The sequence below is a fragment of the Nansenia antarctica genome, assembly GCF_963989245.1.
Source record: "Nansenia antarctica genome assembly, chromosome: 6".
NCBI classification, from domain to species: domain Eukaryota; kingdom Metazoa; phylum Chordata; class Actinopteri; order Argentiniformes; family Microstomatidae; genus Nansenia; species Nansenia antarctica.
In genome coordinates, this window is record NC_137676.1 from 27,907,154 (window position 1) to 27,929,807 (window position 22,654).

Sequence of the window (22,654 nt, forward strand, 5' to 3'; positions counted from 1 at the left end):
TTTGATTGGTTTGACATGTTGCGTAGCGTCACTCATTTCAATGGGTTCTAGCTACTTTCAGCAAAGGATTTCCCCAGGCTTTCTGAACTAGGAAGGCCTGGTCTAGGTGACAGGTAGGCCACAGGTAGGCCACTGGTAGACCGACCGTGTTCAACTTTCTCTTCCATGTTTCATGTTTATCTAAAAAAAATACAAAATAATAATCAATTTGTTCAGAATGTCTTTATTTTTTACTGGCAACAACAAAAATACTTGTTTACAGAAGTAGCCTACATCCACCCACCCTCCAAAATAACAGAAATAATGTAGTGTGTGCTTTGTGTGACAAACCAGCATTTACAAAGTCACAAAATTAGTTGTGTCTCAATGAAGAACAAGTTAAGGTCGGAGATGTACATAGGGTCAGAAGTGCATGCAGCCATCACCACTAAGGACAGACAGTATGTGAGGTCTTCGTTAGTTTCAGGTAAACCCATAGTAACACCACATCACCATTACATGGGTATTCAAGTTGTTTGAAGTACACAACATCACTATCAGGATCTGACCCCCTCATTGACTGTCCATACTCCTACAGATATGACATCATGCCTGAAGTCATGACTGCACTTGTCTAGGGCTCTAGGAAACCATACTGACATCAAGTTCTTCATTTAACAGACCAAATCCCTGTAACGAAGACAACCATCAGTGAATCTCAGACCACAGAATGGTTGAAGGTAGCAGAAGTCTTTGGTAAAGCAGAGCTCAGTGAAGAGAGGAAAGTAACTATACTAAACAGTGGTTTAATTAAAGACAAGGCACTCATACGGTTGGATCCAGATCTGTCACTGTAAAACATGTAAACAACAGTCAATAAAAATAAAAATAAAAGGCACAAGACATGCATCAAGTATTCCAGGATTTCATCAAGTTCGGAGATATCTAATATCAGTCCTGTCTGATTAACAACTTCTGTTTAGTGTTCTCGACTGTTGTTGTCACAATCAAAAACATGTCAAATTACTGCATCTAACAAAGGGAGAATACTACTAAAACAGACTGCCCCTATATAAGATACGGTAGCTGAACTGTTTTCACCTGTTCTACGAACTGGAAAATACATGTCCATTGGTTTAAGTACAACAGGTCTTTGTTGAGGTTTGGCCCTGCAGGGAGAGGCATGTGTGTCTGCATCACGCTGTGGGTTTAGAACTCACGGTGCCTGTTGCATGACTCATGACTCTGTCATGCACTGGTATTACACAGTCATCCCTGATAAGTGATGATAGTGTAGTGAACGGTCTTGTACATACTGTAAGCACGACTTCAACATTTACAAAATCTCAGAATTTTTGTCGACAGCAGGATAACAAAGGGTACGCAGTTACCAACCAAACTGTGGTTGTCAAACATAGGCGTGAACAACAAGCAGAAGAACAACAGAGGATGTTAAGAGTCAGTCTGTGTCCTGGGTGTGTGTGTCACCAGGGACCACCTGGTCAGTGCAGTTCCTGGGATTGAGGTGTGTGTTGTTAGGCTCCGGGTTACAGTTCAGCCAAGGGTGGAGCAGGAGCTCCGAGGCTTCCAATCTCTCGGAGGGCGATTTACGGAGCATGCAGACCACCAGCGACTTGGCCCGCGGGGAGAGCCACTCCGGGACCGTGAAAGCCCCTCGGCGGATCTTACTGAACAGTGCCGCGGGCTCCACGTCCTGGAAGGGGTAGCGTCCCACCAGGGCGGTGTACAGCACCACGCCCAGGCTCCAGACATCCGCGGCCTTCCCTGAGTAGGCGTGGCCAGAGTGGAGGATCTCCGGACCCACGTAGGCAGGGCACCCGTGCTTGTCCGTCAAAGAGTCGTCGTCCCCGTGCAGGAGACAGGAGTCCTCCAGGTTCTGAAGAACCAAGTTTGTCCTGAAAGGTGAACAGGAGAGATGTTTAGTCGTCATCGTGGTCAAACTCTCATGGTGCATCACTAGATTCGATTTTTTTTCCTTCTATTTCCTGGTTTGTATAGCCCCTTTCACACATAGTTCCCTATAAATTGCATGGGATTCCAACCCGGGTCCGCCAGTGATTGTGTGGGTATGTCTCTGGAATGCGTCCATCACAAAACGTACATTTTATAAGTAAGTAAGCTAGCTAAGTAAGTAATCTAGCTAACTATGATTGTAAACTAATTACTATCCAGTTGTGGAATTATATTGGCTGCCCCAGGTTTACACAAGCTACTTGAACCATGCATTCAACTGGATGCAGAACTGGAACGAGACAGGCGCGTGAGACTGCCATATACCATATACAGTATGTATATCTGCCATATGTCATACCTTCACTATGATTGGAAATGAAGTAGTGTCCAGTTGTGGAATTATATTTAGTAGTAGCGATATTCGGGGTGTGGGGCAGTTGTGGAAGGAGATGGTGTGTGTGCACAGCTCCGTAATGCGTCTATATCACAAAATGTACATTTGATAAGTAAGTAAGCTAGCTAAATAAGTAATCTCAGTGTTTCCTCTACATGCATTTCATCGTGGCGCACCGCCACGATGGAATTTCCTCCGCCACCATGCAGATTTCTCACCCCCAAAAAAAAAAAAAAAAATAGGCCGCTTTTCAGACCTTCACAGCGCTAGACACACCCACAAGCGCTGAAACTGGACCAGTCCGTGTGTGTCGCGAGTATTGAACTTGAGGCTGCGTTCGTAAATTCGCTCTGAGAGCCCCGGAGCGCACACTGGGTTCAACGTCATAAAGGGACCAAGTCATTTGATTGGACAAGAGGCATTCCGTGAGTGCTGATCAGATTTCCAGAGCGTATTTACGAACGCGCCCTGGCTGTCACCCGAACACCGCGAGCTAGCGTAGTGTAGTGTAGTATAGGATGCGTAGTGTAGTGTAGTGTAGGATGGAGAGAGAGAGGAGAAGCCTCTCTATGTGTTACCTATGTCCAGTGTACTAGAACCACTCTAACAGGAGTGTTTGTCCGTGAATAACACCGGCTATGCCCGGGGTAGAAACACAAGACTATAGCTGGATAAGGTCTACTCATTTTAAGCCGTCGACCAGCCCTCTACGACCACGGGAAGTCATGTTAAAAGTGAAGATACTTCTGTTAAACTAAGCTAAGCTAAACATCGCTAATCGCTAACTCCCTCCTGGGCTTAAAGTGACAAGTAATAACGTTGTGAAAAAAAACGTCAGATCAGTGTTTTTGTTTTTATTGACAACGGAATTACATGCTGGAAAAACATGCAGACACAGATAATAAGAGACACACGGGAGAAGTACAGGAAAACATTTTATTTTTTTGGGCCATCCTCGAGTTTTGAGCGCGCGTGCGCGTTTCATGCGCGTGCACGCGAAAAAATCGCGAGCGCGCGCTGCGCGCGCGCGGTCAGCACTACCCGCCACCATTGTAAAAATTCCTGGAGGAAACACTGAATCTAGCTAACTATGATTGGAAACAAAGTAGTATACAGTTGTAGAATCATATTTATCACTACTTTGGCTGATGTGATGTGGGTTAACTAGCCAACTCCCTAACATCATCGGAGCGAACCAAAAGTACCAAGTGAGAAACTACTCGCTGTGATTGGTTAACTTGTTCCATGTGTAAGTAGGTAAGTAAGTAAAACATCTTGCATCAGACATACATAACCCTTTGCGTGCCGGACCAGGGAATGTTCAGGCTTATGTTCACACATAAGCCTACTCAGTACATTCCATAGAATCATACAGGGTCCCGACCAGGGTAATTGCCTGAGCGAATTCTTCTGGTTAGTCGCGTTCACACATACGCGTTCCCTGTACCAGGGAAATTCCATGGAATATACTGGGAAGGCTCGTATGTGAGAAAGGCGTTTATGATTCACCTCTGGTGCACCAGGTAATATATACTTTCAGTGACTTCTATATTATTACCCCACTAACTGCCTAAGAATTCTAGAACACTCACCACCTAGAGTGCCAAGTGTTTAATGTGTTATTTGATTCACTTTTGGTGAATAAAGTCACCCGTGGCACTCAAGAATGTTGAGAATTTGGGTGACTTCATTCACCCTCGGCACTGAATGAGTTAAGGAGCCCAGAGAAGAGTATGAAACCAACCTCTGCGGGTCCACGAAGACAAACTTGCGCAGTTTGAGGTCTCGGAGCACGACGCCGTGCTGGTGACAGTGGGCCACTGCTGATGCCATCTGGCCGAACAGACGCACCGCCTCGTCCTCCCGCAGCCGCTTGCAGGTGCGCACGTACGAGTGCATGTCGCCGTAGCTGCGCTGCGAGAACACGTAGACGCGGCTGTGGCCCGTCACCACCTCGTGCATGCGGCTGATGTTATCGTGGGGCGGCAGACGGCCGTAGGGACCCAGGAGCTCCTGGTAGCGTCTCATAGAGAACACCTGGACACAAACGACAACACAGGTTAACATAGAGAACACCTGGACACAAACAACAACACAGGTTAACATAGAGAACACCTGGGGGGTATTCCAAGAAGGCTGATTAAATCTGATCCAGTTTTAAATCAGATCCGGGCGCTAATTTCAGCTTGCGTTCGGTTCCATCAATGTGGCTCAAATAATTTGCTGCTTGGTTGCTATGCAACCAATCCTTCTGAACAAACCTGGTCGCGAGCAGGTTTACAGGCTGGTTTAGGTAATGCATGCGTCAAAAATGTCTCACAGGCGGAAACTACATCCCGAACGACAGTTCCGTCAAGTGTCTTTTAGGAAATATTAGTTCCCACTTTTTACGAGATAGATAGATAGATAGTTTGACTGTGTGATAGATAGATAATTTAATATTTTTAAAGTGTGATCGATCGATAGATAGTTTATTATTATTTTTTTTACATTTAACCGAAGCCTTCATGCAAATCGATTTACAATATATATATCTGTCTAAGTGAATCATCTATCCATCAGTAATCATAAGAAAAAATTATCTATGCCAAATCCAGGGTCCAGTTAGAAGAACATAATTTACTACTCAGAAAAGCTTTGTAATCATGTCAGTTCTTATAAATTAGCCTGCACCATAATTTTATAGCCTACATAACTTTTTAGATGCATAGCAACCAAGCAGCAAATTATTTGAGCCACATTGATGGAACGGAACGCAAGCTGAAATCAGTGCCCGGATCTGATTTAAACCTGGATCAGACTTAATAAGACTTCATGTGAGGAGGTCAGATAGACAGGTTACAAATGGTTAGTGTTATGAGGATAGACAGACAGGTTACAATAAGGAAGTTCAATGTGAGGAGGACAGACAAGACAGACAGGAATGTTCATCTGCTGTAACACCAGCACAACAGGCCTGTATGGTTGAAGTCGTGGCTCGGAGGGATATGTGTCACACATATTACCATCGCTATTATCTTGTGCAATACAGTCGCAGAGCCTTTATACTTTGTGCACTTGCCCTTTGTGTTGGTGATTATGTCTTATGTGTCACTGGTGGCTGCAACACTGTAATTTCATCCCAGGGACCAGTAAAGTACCTACCTATATCTATCTGTCTGTCTAGTGCATCCAGCTGTGCATCATCTGACTGTGCATACAGTGAGTCAGGTTTCGAAACCTAGCCAGTTGGGCCAGTTAGATGACTTGACTAGGAAAACAGTGCATGTTGACCACACACACACACACACACACACACACACACACACACACACACACACACACACCCACACACCCGACTCGTATACAGTGTCCCATATCCACATACAGAACTGACTATTTCTCCTCTCATGTCCCAGCATACCTTGCAGGTGTACTGCTGCTCCGTGACCCTGTGGACGGCCCTGTAGGTGTCCGTCCCCTCGGTGGGCTCCAGGAGGACGTAGGGTCCGATACAGGAAACGTGGTGCTGGTCGGAGCCCGGGGGGTCGGGTCCGTGGCTCAGGAGCCTGAGGCAGGGCACCAAGCCCGGGGAGGAGGGAGGCTGGCTCAGTCTGGGCCGTTTGCATTTCAGGATGTCTGTGTCCTCCTGCGGCTCGTCCAGTTCCAGCCTCTTCAAACACCAGGTCCGTGTCGCGAGGGGAGCGGGCGTGGAAAGGTTCGCGCTCATCTGCAAGTTCAAATTGCACATTTGACACACTCTCTCACGAATTCTGCATTCATAATAAAAAAACTAAACTGTATTCCCAATACTGTCGTTGTGTTCTGCTGCGATGCACTTGCCACCTTATGCTATCGTTTTACATCATTATATTGCATTACATTGTTGATTGTTCCATTGTTGAACAGCTATAGCTTGCCCTAAGCTTTTTATTGCATTGTATACCCAGTATTCTAATTACATTATTTGTTAATTGAATTGAGTAATTAATGTGTTGGAGAAAGCATTAGAGCAAGATTAGAACTGAGTTGTATGGAGTTGAATGTACTACTACTCGTGGTAGTCTATGGTTACTGTGGTTGTGTTGTGGATGCCATCTTTGGAGTTTGGGGTTTTAGTGTTAGATTATATGACATACAGTGTGTCCAATATATCAATCTGAGTAGGCTATCCACGTGCAATGGCTCAGACAAATGTCTGTGCACATATCCACTTCGTTTTTTAAGGAACTTGCATCAGCCCCGACGTTAAATATGTGATGTTGTGATTGTGAATCATATCCTCTTTTAAACAATGTCTCATCATGAGCTAATTGTGTTTGGGTGACACGGTCTTTTGACTGATGAGCAGTGTTGCCTGTTCATGTGTCACTCCAATGACTGTACATCTCTTTCGAAAGCGTCTGTGACTCATTCAAACCAACACGTCAAAGTTGCAGTTTAGACATAAAAACGGGCTTCACAAAGACGTCCTGGTGCAGGGGACGAGCGGCCCTTTCGGACCTGGTCTACTTCTAGTCCGAAATGCCATTTAAAATAACAGTGATACATTTTTGCCATCAAATAACGCAAGATGGGTCTTGGGATTTTAAAACGTTATACGTTCTGGTAGGCTTTTAAAAATGTGACATGAAATGAGGGTAATTCTTACAGTACAGTGTGAGAATGACACCGAAGAGTGGTTGCAAAGAGTTGCACCGTCACTTAACCACTTTCTAAAGTTCAACTGTGTTATTTCACAACATTACACTTTCAAATCAATAAATAATAGTAAACACTACTAGTAGGGGGACAACCGTTAAACAACATTCATGCATACAGAATGTTGATGCGTTTATGTCGTGGACACCGAGGAAGAGACAGAAGAAACGTGAAGACTTACCTTGGCTGTGGAGGACAAAGGCAGCAACACAGAACAATGGTCTGGCAACTGCACTTTCTGTCTGCTTAGTGCTTGTTCTCCAATAAGTCTCCCGAAATGTTCAAGTCAAAAAGAGCCGAAACGCACCACGAACAGACAGAAACCAAGTAAGAGATGTGGAAGGAGATCCAGACAAAAGTTAGATTTTCTTTCAAAAGTAGTGTAAAATAGAGGGTAGGGGTGGTTCATGGTACTTTTACATGTCCAGCGACTTCTGTAGCCTATCCATAACACTAGGGCTGAAGTGGCCTTCTTACTTGATTCTTGTGCACGTCGCTTAACCAAAAGCCGAGGTTTCGACGGAAGGAAAGTCCTTTAAGAAATGGTGTAGTTTAAGAAATGTTGTAGTTTATGAGCTTTGACATGTGGCGGCAACACCGGTGTCTCCTCCGTTGATCCACGTCTTTGTTCCTGATTCCCGCTGTGTGGAGACGAACGGATCCATTGGCAATACTGTCTTGAGTATACTATACTGTCACAATGAGTCTGTGAGCCAACAAACTTCAAACAAACATTTACATGTAGCCTATAGAGAAAACACAAACATTTTAAAGTTGTTTCAAGACTCTCGGCTCTTGCGTAATGATGGAAAAAAAGACAGCCTATCCAACTGAGTTTACTAGGTCGTCGGGGGACGTCCAAATAAATAGCAATTGGCCATCAGACTCTTGCATCCCCTTGGTCAATTGCGAGGTAAATCCAATATATTGGAAGTTTTAAATTGAGTCCCCTTCAAAAAAAAAAAAATGTTCCTTAATCAGACGTCCCGCTCCGCCTGGATCGTGTGACTGAGAACAGAGCAGGACATCAGGCTTCACACAACCTTTCTGTTCCACACAGTCGACTAGATGATGTACTATTGCAACATCGTGGCTCCACCTTCTGGTCTGACGACATCAGCGGGATGAGCCTAGCAATAGTCACCAGGGCACTAACGTGTTGTATTGAACAAAAGAACTGCAATACACCTGAAGTTGGTAAAGGTTCGGTTATGTTGCAACAAGTAGTCGATCTGGTCAAGCCGTCATAGGCATTCAACGATTCAATCCAAAATGTGACACCCCCCCCCCCCCCTATGTGTTTTGCCCTCTTCTGTGTTTTTTTCAACAACCTCAATGCTTGCCTTTGTAACTGTACAATAGCACTAGAAATGTCGGTGTAGAATGCCCCTGAATGGATGTTGGGTTTATGTTACTATCAGTCCAACCCTATGCTGTAAAAGGCTTGCCAGAGTTGCCACACCCCTTATGACTCAATAGCAATCTAGGTATTGCACCATCCAGCTCTGTGGATACACACGCACGTCATGGGTCATGAGAATAGCAACAGTTAAAGTCTAAACACTGAAACTGTCCTAGTCAGAACAATAACGTTGTTACCATGGTTCTGAGGCCTCACATTATTATTATTCCAAGGCTTGAATTATAGTGTACAATATGATTTTAAATGACGAACTTGTCTAGACAATTATTGAGTAGTTTATTGTATTTGTTAGTGAGAGAAAACACAAGTTATTACATACATTATATCCCTCATACCAAACAACTCGTTGGTCAGAAAGTTAAAGATGCTGTATGAAATCTCTGTCTAAATGTCATGAAGCATTCAAGTCCATGTAAATCAGTCATCATCAGTTTTACATGGACAGCTCTATATGGCCTGAGCTGCACATGTGACCAACTGATGAAAGTGTGTGTGTGTGTGTGTGTGTGTGTGTGTGTGTGTGTGTGTGTGTGTGTGTGTGTGTGTGTGTGTGTGTGTGTGTGTGTGTGTGTGTGTGTGTGTGTGCGCGTGTGTGCGTGCGTGCGTGCGTGCGTGTGTGTGTGCGAGTTTTTTGCACGCAAAAAACACACAATTTATTTACTGCACTACGCAATATTCCACATCCTGAAATCCTTGAGTATGATTAACATCCTTGAGAACTTCCTGAGAAACTTCCTGAGACACCACAATATTGCTATTAAAAGACACACTTGTCTTTTGTGAGGTTCTCTGGTAATGAAAACGTCTGAGTTTTTTTTTTTTTTACTGCTTAGTCAAGAATGACACAATCCGACCTGCTCTCGTACAAGTATAGTCAGTGACAATACATATTTAAACAGATTGCTTAACTCCACACACTCTCATGTTGACATTGTCCTCTACAAACAAGTTGTCTACATATGTTCGTCCTTTTTAAACCTACGCCCTCTTAAAACAAGTGCTTTTGGCAACAAGTGTTCTGGCTGTTGACAGAGTTAAATGCTTCCTGTCTGTCTGCTGGGGGTTTACCGTGTTACTGTGCTAGAGGAAGGCTAAGGGCTAATCCACATACCTTGCTACCTCTACTCACTCACCAGTATAGTAACTGTGGTCATATTTACCCTGGGTTAGTGTTACCACTGCAAAGACCCACCCATGCCATGTAAGCCCAGCCTCTTGAACTGTATACAATTTGCCAGGTTTGCTCAAGACAAACTGGCAAGTTTTGTCTTGAGTAAGGTGCTGTGCAGAATCAATGATCTACAAATCACATTGCATCCCAAATAACTACCAATTAGGTGATCCTTACTATAATAGAGATGTAATCTGCGTAGTACCTTGCTCAGCTCGATTCTAATCTAATGCAAGGAATAGCTGGTGTTCCTCAGGTTCCTTGAGTGTGTCATGACTTTGCAAGTGTTTGACATTCCAAGGAATCGCACAATATGACGTGATCATTCGCACACAACTTGTGCATCTGGAAAACACACTATTTTTGGGGGTGATTTAGTTTTAGTTTGGTTTACTGTAAACCCCTGGCTCCCTGTAGTCCCAACCACCCCCTTTCGGTCAATCCAGGAAGTGATTTTTAATGTACAATTGAATAACGGAAGCAACTTGGTGTAATAGCTTCTCAATTTCAAATCATTAGATAAAAGTAAAAGAAAATATGTTTTCCCAATTGACCCATTGTGCAAACTAGCTGGTGAATATCACTATGGAGACAGAAGAGGAGTTACAGTTAGGGTTTAAGGGGTTAAGGTTAGGGTTTTTAGGGTAAGGAAATTCAGACTCTTGAATTTCAGGTGCAGTGAAATGGAGGAGCATTAATTGTGAAATTGCTGCAGTGTTTCCACATTCTGAAACATTCATCCACCATGTGAGGAGATGCTTGTGTGATGGGATACTCTATGTGGGCTTCAGGGTAAATTCACACAATCACTCATGTCACATGACCTCCACCATGGACTTCTCTGTTCCTCTAACATAGCCATGTTTATTTCACAGGAAATTGTCGTGATTGCTGAAATGCAAACACAGAGGAAAATGCTGATTAAATGCGGCTCTTACGACATATTTCTCAACAAGTCACGTCAACAAAATAAGGATTGGGAAATAATTGAAAGTAAAAGTCAGATTTGGTAGGGAAGTTGTGTACTGCAGCATCATGACACGTAGGCTATAGTGCTGAATTGATAAGGCCAATGCACACAGCGTGCGATTTCTGTTGCACGTCAACATTCCATTTTGAAGTTTGAATGGAAGTCTATGAGAACATCGCATCTCAACACACACGGCCCCGATTTTAATCGCAGTCGAAAATTCGATTCCATTCATGACAACAATGGAAGTTGTCGTGCAACAGAAATCGCACGCTGTGTGCATTGGGCTATAGACTTTTATTTGGACCAAAAGAAGGTACCGGGAAAAAAAGTCTGTTTGCTTTGAGTAACAGCTTGAAAACACAAAACAGTGTCTGGCTGCTTGTTTGTAGACTGTTGATGCTGAAGCATATGACAAAGGCTTTAGACCTGTGCCTGGTTTGATGAAACACAGCAAACACAGACAATATGTTCTTGATCTGATACATTCTCACAACAATACAAACCCTGGTCCTGTGAGTCATATCAAACATGTGTCTTAGTCTTGTGTCAACACAGAGCCAGTGGAGCCCCTAGACTTTTGGGGGCCCTAAGCAAACAACATTATGGAGGCCCCTGGTAAGGGTCTTAGGCGGGTGACGATGTGGACATTTTAAAATGTATTTATTTCCCTGACACTAAAATATAATACGGTTTTACGAAGTTCGCGCATATGCGCGCGCTCGTGTGTGTGTAAGTAAAAAAAACAGTCTGAAAGACTAGCGTCTCTTTTACAAAGGAGCCCTGGCCAAGACAGCCACAATACAACAATTACATTTGACATAATAAAAGCACATAAAAACATGCAAAGCACATTACATAAAAACAGTAAAAACAGTACATGACCACAGGTACAGTAGCACACCTAGTACACATTGCGACATACTGGACCACAAGTAGCATACAAATTACATGCAACATGGAGCATGTAAATGATGCATGTAAATGCATGTAAATGATGGATCTTATCATGAATCATTTTTAAAGGCTTTAATATAGGCTACATGATGTATTAACTATTTATATTTTGGACCCAGATGTCAAATAATGACGTAACAAATGAATAGTTAACTTTTTTAAAAAAAAATGCCCCGCTGAACCAATGAGAAGGACGGGGGGGCGGTGCTTCCCATCGGTCCGGCCTATCAGTGTCCTAGATTTGCCGCTCGGTCCGGGCGGCACATAGAATCCGTTCTATGAATAAAGGTCTCCAGACGTTTGGAGCGAGAGCAAAGCGGAAGTGGAAACGGCTGGCACCGCGAGACTAGCCAGCTATCAATAAACTACAATTCATCAGAGCAATTGCGCGTCATCTCCCTGTCATCAGAATGATCACGCCCCTTTTTGGGTGATAGAAGGGGAGAAGTTTGACTGGCGGTCAATGGGAATTTCTGGTCTTCGCTACTTTAATCCGATAAAATAAGAAAACCGTAGTGCTTTTTAGATATTAGGAGCCCAAATCCGATGGCCAGTTAGGCAAACTATATTATAGTGTCGTTGCCGATCAATGATCGACGTCGCTATATAGAGAAAATAATGAAATAGGGGTTGATTCATCAGAGCAGTCATACGTCATCTCCCTGTCATCAGGGATTTGTAGTTCTTCATTTGATTTGCCGTGTAAATCCCCAGACTGCCCAAATCCGATTGCCAGTCAGGCAAACAATTATATAGTGTAGTTGCCGATCAATGATCGACGTCGTTATATGGAGAACATTTATGAAATAGGCAATGAATGTGTGTCCTTTCAGTCTGCCTCCATGAACCACCCGACCCAAAGGCCTGAGGTGTTGTAGGAGGTATGAATATGATTTAGGGGGTATTTAGTATAACAGGCTAATGGGTTTATTGTGAGTTTACTTTGATTGTTTGTTTATTGCCTAGATCACCGTATTGAGAAGTCATATGGTTATGGGGGGTGATATTGCAAGGTAATTTAAGCACCTGCGCACCTTGCATGGTGGTAGTGGAGAGAGAGGGGAGCGATGTATTTTTGTTGACCGCATTATACGCATATTCTATACGCATTGTTTGTTATTTTTCTGGTTTTGATCGCTTATGGATTATTTTTGTACGTCGCCAAGTTTGACTGTTCTATTCAATAAATGTCCAATGTGACAATTGCCCTCCTCCACCGGCCCTAGTTTTGGATCTAGCTTGCTGTTCATTATTTTCATGATAAAACGTCATAACATCTTCATATACACCATACAGTAGACACTGAACAGTAGACATAAGACATGTTCATAAATGTTTATCTTATATGTGTATATGTTTGTGAATATGTGAATATGTTTTCTGTTTTTTTGCACCTTCGGAAGAGCCACTACAATTTCATTGTATAGGCAACTGTACAACGACAATAAAGTCTATTCTATTCTATTATATACAGGATAAATACTGATTAACAGTAGGCTACTTTGGCAAATGCCCATTGAACAGATTTATTTATTATCCTATCTTAAGAAAACTAATGTAACACTCCCATCTGGGAAAAAAAAAATGTGGAAAAAAAAATGGGGGGGGGAAAAAAAATGGGAAAAAAATTTGGAGGCCCTTTTTGTTTGGTGGCCCCAAGCAATTGCCTTGGTTGCCTCTATGGACGGGGCGCCTCTGCACAGAGCATGACACTGTAGTGACCTTTCAATATTGAGCACAGCCACTAAGTAGTAATGTAGATCCCATCTAACTGAGAGCCTTAGGACTGTCATTAAATCATACTGCAGACGTCATTTAATCAGACAAAGCTGTCAGAAGCCAAACTCTGGATCTGCTTCAACAGAGCCAGTGGCTAGTGTAGGGGTTAGGCTCAGGCTTAGGTGAGGGTTAAGGGTTTAGGTGAGGGTTATATAGTTGTGGGTTAGGGTTAGGGTGAAGTTTAGGTTAGGTTAGGTTAGGGTTATATGGTTGTGGGTGCCCCTGAATGTGTAATGAGCCCTTGAATCAGCACCTCTGGCCAAAAAGACAACATACACAAAATATGTAATTCCCACTGCAATATCCATGTTAAACAAGGTCAAACAGACTGTCACTACTTGTTAATGCCGCTTTGCACACCTGATCTTATTTATTTATGGAATTGTTTGTGTTTATATGTAATATTATGTGCGTCTTTCATGGGTGTACACACACACACACACACACACACACACAAGCTCAGCAATAACAATTCGCAATTAAGTAGATAGCCTACCTTTTTCTTGTAACCTGATAAAAATCCATTCACAAATCATGTTGCTCACTTGTGTCCAACACGTTAAATCCATAACATGAGTTGTTGTTGAGTATCCTACTCTGCCATTCATTTAAATCAATCAAAGACATGAGTGTTGTATTGTTAGGGATTTGTATTAAATACTGTGTGTTCATTTAAATAACATGTGACTGAGATCAGTTGAAGGCTCCCAGAACCATAAAAGAGAGGTTCTGCTTTTGAGCGACGTGGGGGGAAGGGGCTCCTGACTGGGAGAAAAGTATTGTGGTTCAAACCGCCTGTAGATTGCTTATTTTTACCTATGTACTAACAACCATTTTGTACCTGCTGTTATGATATCCTATTTTCCTATACTCATTTTATACTATCATAACTAATAATTAATGATAAGTCTATTCTTCAATATTGTATTTTAAACTTGTTAATCGAATCCCAAGCCATGGGAATCTGTGGGCCTGGCAACAGTGATGTTTACACAAGCGATCCTGATAAGGACATAGGACCATACAGACCTGGTCATGGAAGGAATGTGTTTGAAGATTAAATAACTGGCCAATTAGTGCTTTAGAACGTATGTAGAATACACCCAACATAACTATCAAAATATCTGTGCATTATAAAAACATAACTGTGTGCATATGCTTACTGGTTCCTTAAAAAAACATTAGAATGTGTGTGTGTCTAAGGTCGTGCTAGGCTGTGCAAGTACCGTTGCAGACAGAGTGTCCAAACACTCCCACCATGACAAACGACTGGGGGGTCAGAAGAAGAAGATAACACACTCGCACGGACACAAAGGAGTCGAACGCCACATTCAGACATAAAACAGACGTTTACCATAAAACCTAGGAGAGGGACAGCCCATCCCAAAATGTTAAAGAAAAATAGATATAGACTGTGGACCCAGGGGAAACGTGGCTCTTCTCTGGTGAAACTTCTGCAGTTAACCAGCTAATCCTGGTCTGTGGAGGTGAAGCTAGATAAAGACCCCTTTCCATGGAATGAAATGCTATTGTATGCTGATATTATTGTTTGCAGATGTGCTCGAATAAATATTCTCTTAAAGAACAGTTCAGTAGTGGTGCCGAATATTTGATTGGATCATTTTATCTTAGAAGTTATATCAAGGACGTCTCGTTGAGAATAAACGGACTCGCTTGTAAGTGACGACTCAATTAAATCAATTCTGGAGAAGTTGATCACCTTACAAAATTGGTGACCCCGACGTGATTTTCAACGGGATGCAAGGAGGAGTGGGCGAGGCTGGGTTCGGACTAAGCACTTCCACGGTACCAAAACAAAAGAGGTGAGCAGAGCCATTTAATGAAATCTGCTTAGGTAGACAATAGTATTCTAGGTGGAAGTGCTGGGCCTGAATCGTCAAACCCATTCTGATCTGTGTCTTTGAAGATCCGTCACAAAGTAAGGATAATCATTAATTAAATTGACATTCTATACATTATTGAACACCACTGTCTGATATTTAAGCACATCTTGTATTAACGTGTAATAGACCCGCCGAGGTCTAAAGAAGGGACAGTAGCTAAGTCCTGGAAATAAAAAGGATAGACCCGCCGAGGTCTAAGGTAAGGAAAGACACGACAGTCCTGGATATTAAGAGGTAACCAGCCCCCAGGATAGACCCGACGAGGTCTAAAGAAAGGACGGTGTCCCGAAGGTTGAAATACCTTGCAAACCAAGTGAGGAGTGTAGGTCATTGCGGATAGGGTAGCGTCTACGGCAGGACTGCAGTCCGGTAGAGGTCCTATTTAGCGTGACCTCCTCTCACAGCGGGCGCTAAAACAATTGTGACGTTAGGATTATAAGGTTCTATCTTCATTTGAGTCAAAATTGAGTTTTTTTGCATAATCTGATCCATTACGTGGTTTATTAATGTGTGGTGTTATTTTCAAAATGTTGACATTTTGAGTGGGTAATTCATCAAATACAAAGGTTCCATCTCACAAAACATAATGGAATGTAAACACTTTGACGCTCAGTGTCTCTGAACTACCCTAAACGGAGATAGAACCTTATAATTCTAAACTCATGCAAAGGTGTTACGTGTATGTAAATCATAGATGGAATTGTTATTATTATTGTAATTATTAGCAAACTTTGTAAAATATGTTATGCCTCGTTCAAGGTGTTTAAAGAAGTGTTGTGCTGCGGGTGTGACCCACCATTGAAGCGCAGACAGCAGGAAAAAAAAAAAGGCTCACTAGGAGTGTCTCTGTTGCTACGTGGCGATTTGTGTCTCGTCGTCTTTGCAATAGTGGTATATTTGGGGTGTTTGATTACATTGTGGTTTTGTTTAGTTGTTCAGTTTGTTTAGTATTGGTTGGCAATAATAATATTGATATAAGGGTGGCAGCATAGCCACACGATACAGTGAACCCTCAGTAGAATGACTATCTAGATGAGCAGATAATGCAGAACACATAAGACAGAAGAATACATAGCGACAAGATAGATACACACAGAGACCCTATAAGATATAATATAAGACCTTAATTAATTCAGAAGAAAGAAAAACCGACGAGACCGAGGAGAAACAGGCCGTGCAGCGTGAGAGGTTGTTGAAAATGCAGGTGACCGTAGCTGTGGCTGTGGCTACGGCAAGGAAGAAGGAATGTAAAGAATACAAGATATTGGTCCAGCTTGGAGAGGTGCCGCAGGCCTCTGCAGCACCACAGCCCCCGGCTCAGTACCAATCCTTCCCCGAATATCAACAGAGAGGCGGAGGGAGAGGACGTGGGCGAGGAGGCCGCAGGAGAGGCCGTGGAGGACCAAGAACACCAGGAGCAGGTGCCTGCCACACATGTGGAGGAACAGGACACTGGAAGAAGAAATGCCCGAACCAAGGGGGCCAACAGCAGTCATGGGGACCAACGCAGCAGCAGCAATGGCAGCCCCAGCAGTTTCGACCCCCCACACAGCAACAGTGGGGGGGCCCGATGCCAGGCCAACTGGCACCAACCATGATGGCCCCCATGATGAATCAACCACGAGGAGGGGCTCCTTATGGTCAAAGCCTATAGGGATGCCCGGGAGGCGAAAGAGGAACCTACCACTTCCACCCGAACGAAGAACCAATGATTGAAATACTGGTGGGAGGAGAGAAAAAACAGTTCATGGTAGATACTGGAGCAGCAGCGTCCACCATGACAAACCACAAGGGTAGAGTTCCTCCTCTGTCGGAAAATCTGGCCATGACGACAGTAGGCTACTCCGGACAGGCATAGACACAGAAATAAACAATCCCCCTAGAAACAAAAATAGGCCACCAGAAATTGTCACACAACTACCTGTTCGCTCCCCAATGCCCCGTAAACGTAATGGGGAGGGACCTGCTATGTAAATTGAACGCGGAGGTAACTTGTGGACCAGACGGATTAACAGCAGTGGCGGACTGGCCACCGGGCAAGCCTGGCAAATGCCAGGAGGGCCGCGAGACTCTGGGCCGCTCAGAATGTATTATCTTTATATATATTTTATTATTTTTTTTGTAATTTTTTCTCTGATGATTTTCATTGAAAATAACTTATTTCAGCAGACCGCGGCCCAAAACAAAGGGTGGGGCAGAGAAAAAGAGGGACAAATCGAAGAAAGCTCTATTGGCAGAGGGGGGGAAATTAACATAATATATATATATATTATAAAATATATATATAATATATTATAAAATATATATATAATAAAATAACCGATCTGTTTGTGAAGCAAGCAGCAGGTGCTAGCGTAATTCCTTCAACTAGCACTAGCACTAGCGTTGAACTTGTGGAGGGAGACGACGAGGGAGAGAAACATGGAGACAAGCAAGAGGAAGTGGCAGAGGAATCGGACATGGACACGGGACTTGTGGCAGAAACAGTTCATCATGACAAGCAAAAGGCGTTGGAAATTACCGGTACATTATCAGAGAGAACGGCGGCCGCGGGAGCAATGAGCGGAGCCGGTAGGATGGCTACAGAGGAGCAGTGTGATTTTTTCAAGCGACCAAATTTCGACACACTTGGACAGTTTTTCAAGTTTCACCCACATCAGTCGGCTGAAGGAACAGCCAAGAAAGCGTTTAAACGCAAAGATGGATCACAACGGAAATGGGTCAGCTATCGTGATGAGGACCATTCTTTATTTTGTGCAGTGTGCCTGGCATTTTCTAGGATAGAGAGACAGACAACAGGTCAGCAACAGAGAGACAGACAACAGGAGAGGAGAGCAACAGAGAGACAGACAACAGGAGAGGAGAGCAACAGAGAGACAGACAACAGGAGAGGGGAGCAACAGAGACAGAACTGAGGTGAGGTGAGCAACAGAGATAGTTCAGGATGATAACAAACAGTTCATATGACAGACACAACTAATGTCAAAGAAAAGATGACCAGCAGCTCAAGGCAGTATACTTTACTTTAATGTAATTAATTGATTCATGTTAAAGGATAAATATTATGAATATTAAAAAATGAATAAATGAATAGTCTTTCTTTCCCTAAAGGTTTGACATGGCATTCTCTCTCTCTTTTTATTTCTCTCTCTCTCTCTGCTGAGAGACCACTTGCTATTCAAGTATAGCCTACTCCTAAGTTTTTTCTGTTGTCCTCACAGAACGGACTTGCTTTTTCTTCATGTGCTTTATGCCAATAACATACTCCATTGGGATACGTGTGTTTCTGGTCATAGGTTCTGGTTGGTGTAGTTGTAGCGTATCATTTTTGGTGTAGGTAGGGGCCCGAACAATGACTCAAGCCCAGGGGCCCCCACTAGGTAGGGGCTATGCTTGGGAAATGGAGTTCAATATAAGATCTAAAGAATTAGCCTACTTGTTGTGAGTTTGATTTCAGAATTTAGCAGTTGGGATTGTTTCTCATGTTTTGGTCTGGCCTATGTATGCTATTTGTCCTGAATGTGCCTTATAGCATACTACTGGTTATACTATGCTCTCAATAACGTTGTGTGGATTGTTGTCGGCACTCTGAATTCATCAGCGATTGTAGTGTGTCAGTTGCGTGTGCGTGTGTGTGTTACATTTGTGTTCCAAATGTCTACATTCGATTTTTTATGTTAACAATCCGTGTTGATCTTGCGTTTGGAAATAGGGCTGTTGTGTCGCAAATGCCAGGGCTGTTTTTTGATCCCAGTCCGCCCCTGATTAACAGTAACACTTCCCGGCGGCAGGAAAGTCACCGGGGAAGCCCCATGCAGAATACTAATAATGAGAGATTGGTGGACCCCTTATGGTTTGGAGATGGTTAAGAATTTCATCTCAGACTGTGATGTGTGCAACAAGCACAACCCGAAAACAGTACTTAAATGCCCAATGGGCACATATCCAGTGCCTCCCTGCCCATTTCGAGAGATATGTATTGACTTCACGGACATGGGATTAGACAATAGAGTACAAGGCAAAAGATACTTGTTGGTGGTGATTGATAGATTTTCAAGGTGGCCTGAAGCATATCCGTGTAAACGGGAGGATGCTGCGTCTGTAATAAAGTGCCTCTTACAGGATTTCATACCACGGTTTGGCTTCCCTACAATGATACACTCTGATAATGGGTCACATTTTAAAAATGTCCATATGGCTGCAATTGAGACAGCAATGGGGATTAAGCATCGATTTGGTTCAGTCTATCACCCCCAGTCACAGGGGCTGGTTGAAAGGGCTAACCAATCTATTAAAAGAAAGCTTGCTAAAACCTGTGCCTCGACAGGACTGTCGTGGGTGGGGGCATTGCCCATGGTGTTGATGGCAATGAGAAATAAGACCAATTCAGTGACTCATTTGACACCCCATAAGATCATAACTGGTAGACCGATGTTGGTGCCGACAGGCATGATACAGAGACAGAGGGAGGTGGCTTGAACCCCCTCTCCATGAAAATGAATATATGTCAAAACTCTAACTAATCTCAATCGAGTTTTCTCTTCACAGGAACTGAATGCTGCGGAGAAAGCAGACAACGGCGCAAAACAGACTCCTATTTTAGACCCAGGCGATGTGGTGGACAAGACCGTGGGAGGTATATTGACCACCTCACACGCTGTCAGAGTCGAAGGTAAACCGGGTACAGGGTGGCCTCTCTTGTCACACTGTACCAAAGCAGACCCACCACATGTATAACATTTTCAAATTCCTGGCGACTCTGTCAGCATGCACTAAGCCTCAAATAATGTGGAAAGTAACACAACAAGTGGACTATTAATCCATGATATTAGCGATCACCTGCCTGTCTTTTCATTTTATGAATGTAATTATAGAAAGAAGAGGGAGTTAAAGGAAATGACATACAAGACAGTAGAACTGAGGAATCCATATCTGCTTTTAGAAATGAGTTATTAAAATGGAATTAGAAGAGTATATATGAAGAATCAGATGTGGACAAAGCGTATGGGTTATTCCTAGAAACATTTAAAGTTCTATATGACAAAAACTGCCCACTAAAACAATGTAGCAATAAGAATAAATATTCTGAAAATCTGTGGATGTCCAGGGGCATTCAAAATGCATACAAGAAAAAGTATACTCTATAAAGTGTATGTATAAAGCATAAAACAAAGGAGGCAGGGGTTACATATAAGAAATACAAAAAAACTAACTAATTAGTATTATGAGAATATGTAAGAAAGATTATTATACCAGATTATTAGATGAGAATAAAAAATAATGTTAAAGGAACAAAGTAGAACATTTTACAGACAATGACGGGAAAATTAGCCTTATAAATTAGGTGGTGGATGGATTTAAGAAAAAAAAAACCATATATATATATACAGTATATATATATATATATATATATATATATATATATATATATATATATATACGTATATATATATATATGTTGTTGATATGGGGCCAAAACTAGCTAAAGAAATAAACGGCACTGGAAAGAGATTTGCTGAGGAGGACTGTGGAGAGAGAATCACTGACTCAATATCGATGGGAACTATAGGAAAAAATACAGTTAGAGTTAGGGTTAGGGTTAGAGAAACTATATGATGAAAGACTGGCCAATTTCATTGAAAAACATCAACTACTAATGGATAGTCAGTATGGTTTTAGAACAGCTAGATCTACTGCCATGGCATTAATGGAGCTAGTAGAAGCAAATAACAACTTGTACAGAGAGAAAGAAATATGCATTGGGCATATTCATTGACCTTAAAAAAGCATTCGACACAATAGATCATGAGATTCTACTTTTAAAAAAAAATGGACAGGTATGGTGTCAGAGGGGTCGCACTCGAATGGCTTAAAAGCTATATTAGTAATAGACAGCAATTTGTTCAAATAGGCCAGAACAAATCAAGGTGCTTAAATATTACCTGTGGTGACCCACAGGGGTCGAATTGGTTGTCTTGGCAGATGACAGAAATATGTTATGTTATGGGGAAGATCTGCAGCAGCTTTTAAAGGTGGCAAAGAAGGAATTGTACAAATTAAAATGCTGGGTTGAGACAAACAAGCTATCATTAAATCTGAATAAAACCAAATTCATGCTATTCGGAAATTGCAATATAAATACAGAACTCCATCTGGAAATTTAAAATGTCTAAATCAATAGAATATATGAAATCAAGGTTGTGGGTGTCTTAAATAGACCGCAAACTCTGCTGGAAACAAAGTGAAAATATCTGTGCTCAAAGATTGCGAGAAGCTTGGGAGTTCTGGGTAAAAATTAAATACATCTTAAATCAGAAATCACTATACACTCTATATTGCACACTCATTGTACCCTATCTGTCATATTGTGTTGAAGTTTGGGGAAATACAAACCAACCTAGAAAAGATATGCACATTGCAAAAAAAAAAAAAAAAGAGCTATAAGAATTGTACTTCATGCTGGGTATAGAGGTCATACCAATTATTAATAAAATAAAATAAAAGTCAAACTCTGAAATGTTGAGAATTGGTTAAATTCAGAGCTGCACGATTCATGTTTAAGGTAACACAAAATAAGGTCCCTAGCAACTTACAAAAATTGTTTTGTTCATGAGCAGAGACGGGGGTTGTATAGTCTAGGAGGGAAATTGAATGTAGAACAGCCTGTTGTCCGTGCAGCGCTCAGGGGCAGGTGCATCTCAGGTTGTGGGGTGTCCATTTGGAATGGCCTTGATGTAACAATGAAAACAAGTAATACTATTGAGTGGTTTGGAGGGATATAGGTTGGAGGAGCTTGAGAATGTGAACTGGTATTTTTGTGGATATTTGGTTCCTGGTTCGCTATAGTGGATAGCCATATTATTATTGATATTGATAGATAATCTATTGCGTAATGGTATGATATTGTGGGGAAAGGGCAGGATCAGGTGGGTTTTGTTTCTTTCTGTCTTTTCTCGAACAGGGCCATTGTCGACTGTTGCTTCCATGTCGAGGAAGATATATTTTATTTCAATTTATAGCTTATTTTACTTGTATTTTATTTGTATTTCTATTTATTTTTTGGGGTTTGCTTTTGTTGTTTTTGTTGTTGCAGATGTGTGTGTTTTTGTGGTTGAAATGTTCGAGATAAATGGAGATGTCCACCATCTCTAAGGTGACATGTTTAGTCTGCAAACAAGGGGGGAAACAAATAGCTGGTTTTGGGGTATTTTCAATTAATGGTGGTAGTGAGGGTATGTACTGTATGTACGACTGCATTTTATTGATGGGCCTACCTGTCAACCACTCTCTCTATAGGAAAAACTGTCCCGGTATGAATAGAACTAAAAGTCAGATGTTTACCCCTCACATTTAGAAAAAGGCTATGACTGCCTTAACAGGACGGGCAAGGGGGGCGACGTGTGACGTCTTAATGCTACGCGCT

General features: G+C 42.4%; 1 protein-coding gene across 1 annotated transcript; it reads right to left on the minus strand.

The window, feature by feature from the left end:
- Nucleotides 1-271: 271 nt before the first annotated feature.
- trib3 (tribbles pseudokinase 3) lies at nucleotides 272-7,823 on the minus strand. The gene is made up of 4 exons (XM_080535329.1): nucleotides 7,209-7,823; nucleotides 5,751-6,056; nucleotides 4,092-4,384; nucleotides 272-1,895 (listed from the first exon to the last, which is right to left on the minus strand). The coding sequence occupies exons 2-4, from the start codon at nucleotides 6,054-6,056 to the stop codon at nucleotides 1,439-1,441; spliced, it is 1,056 nt and encodes a 351-aa protein (XP_080391455.1). The 5' UTR covers nucleotides 7,209-7,823; the 3' UTR covers nucleotides 272-1,438.
- Between the last annotated feature and the right edge of the window lie 14,831 nt (nucleotides 7,824-22,654).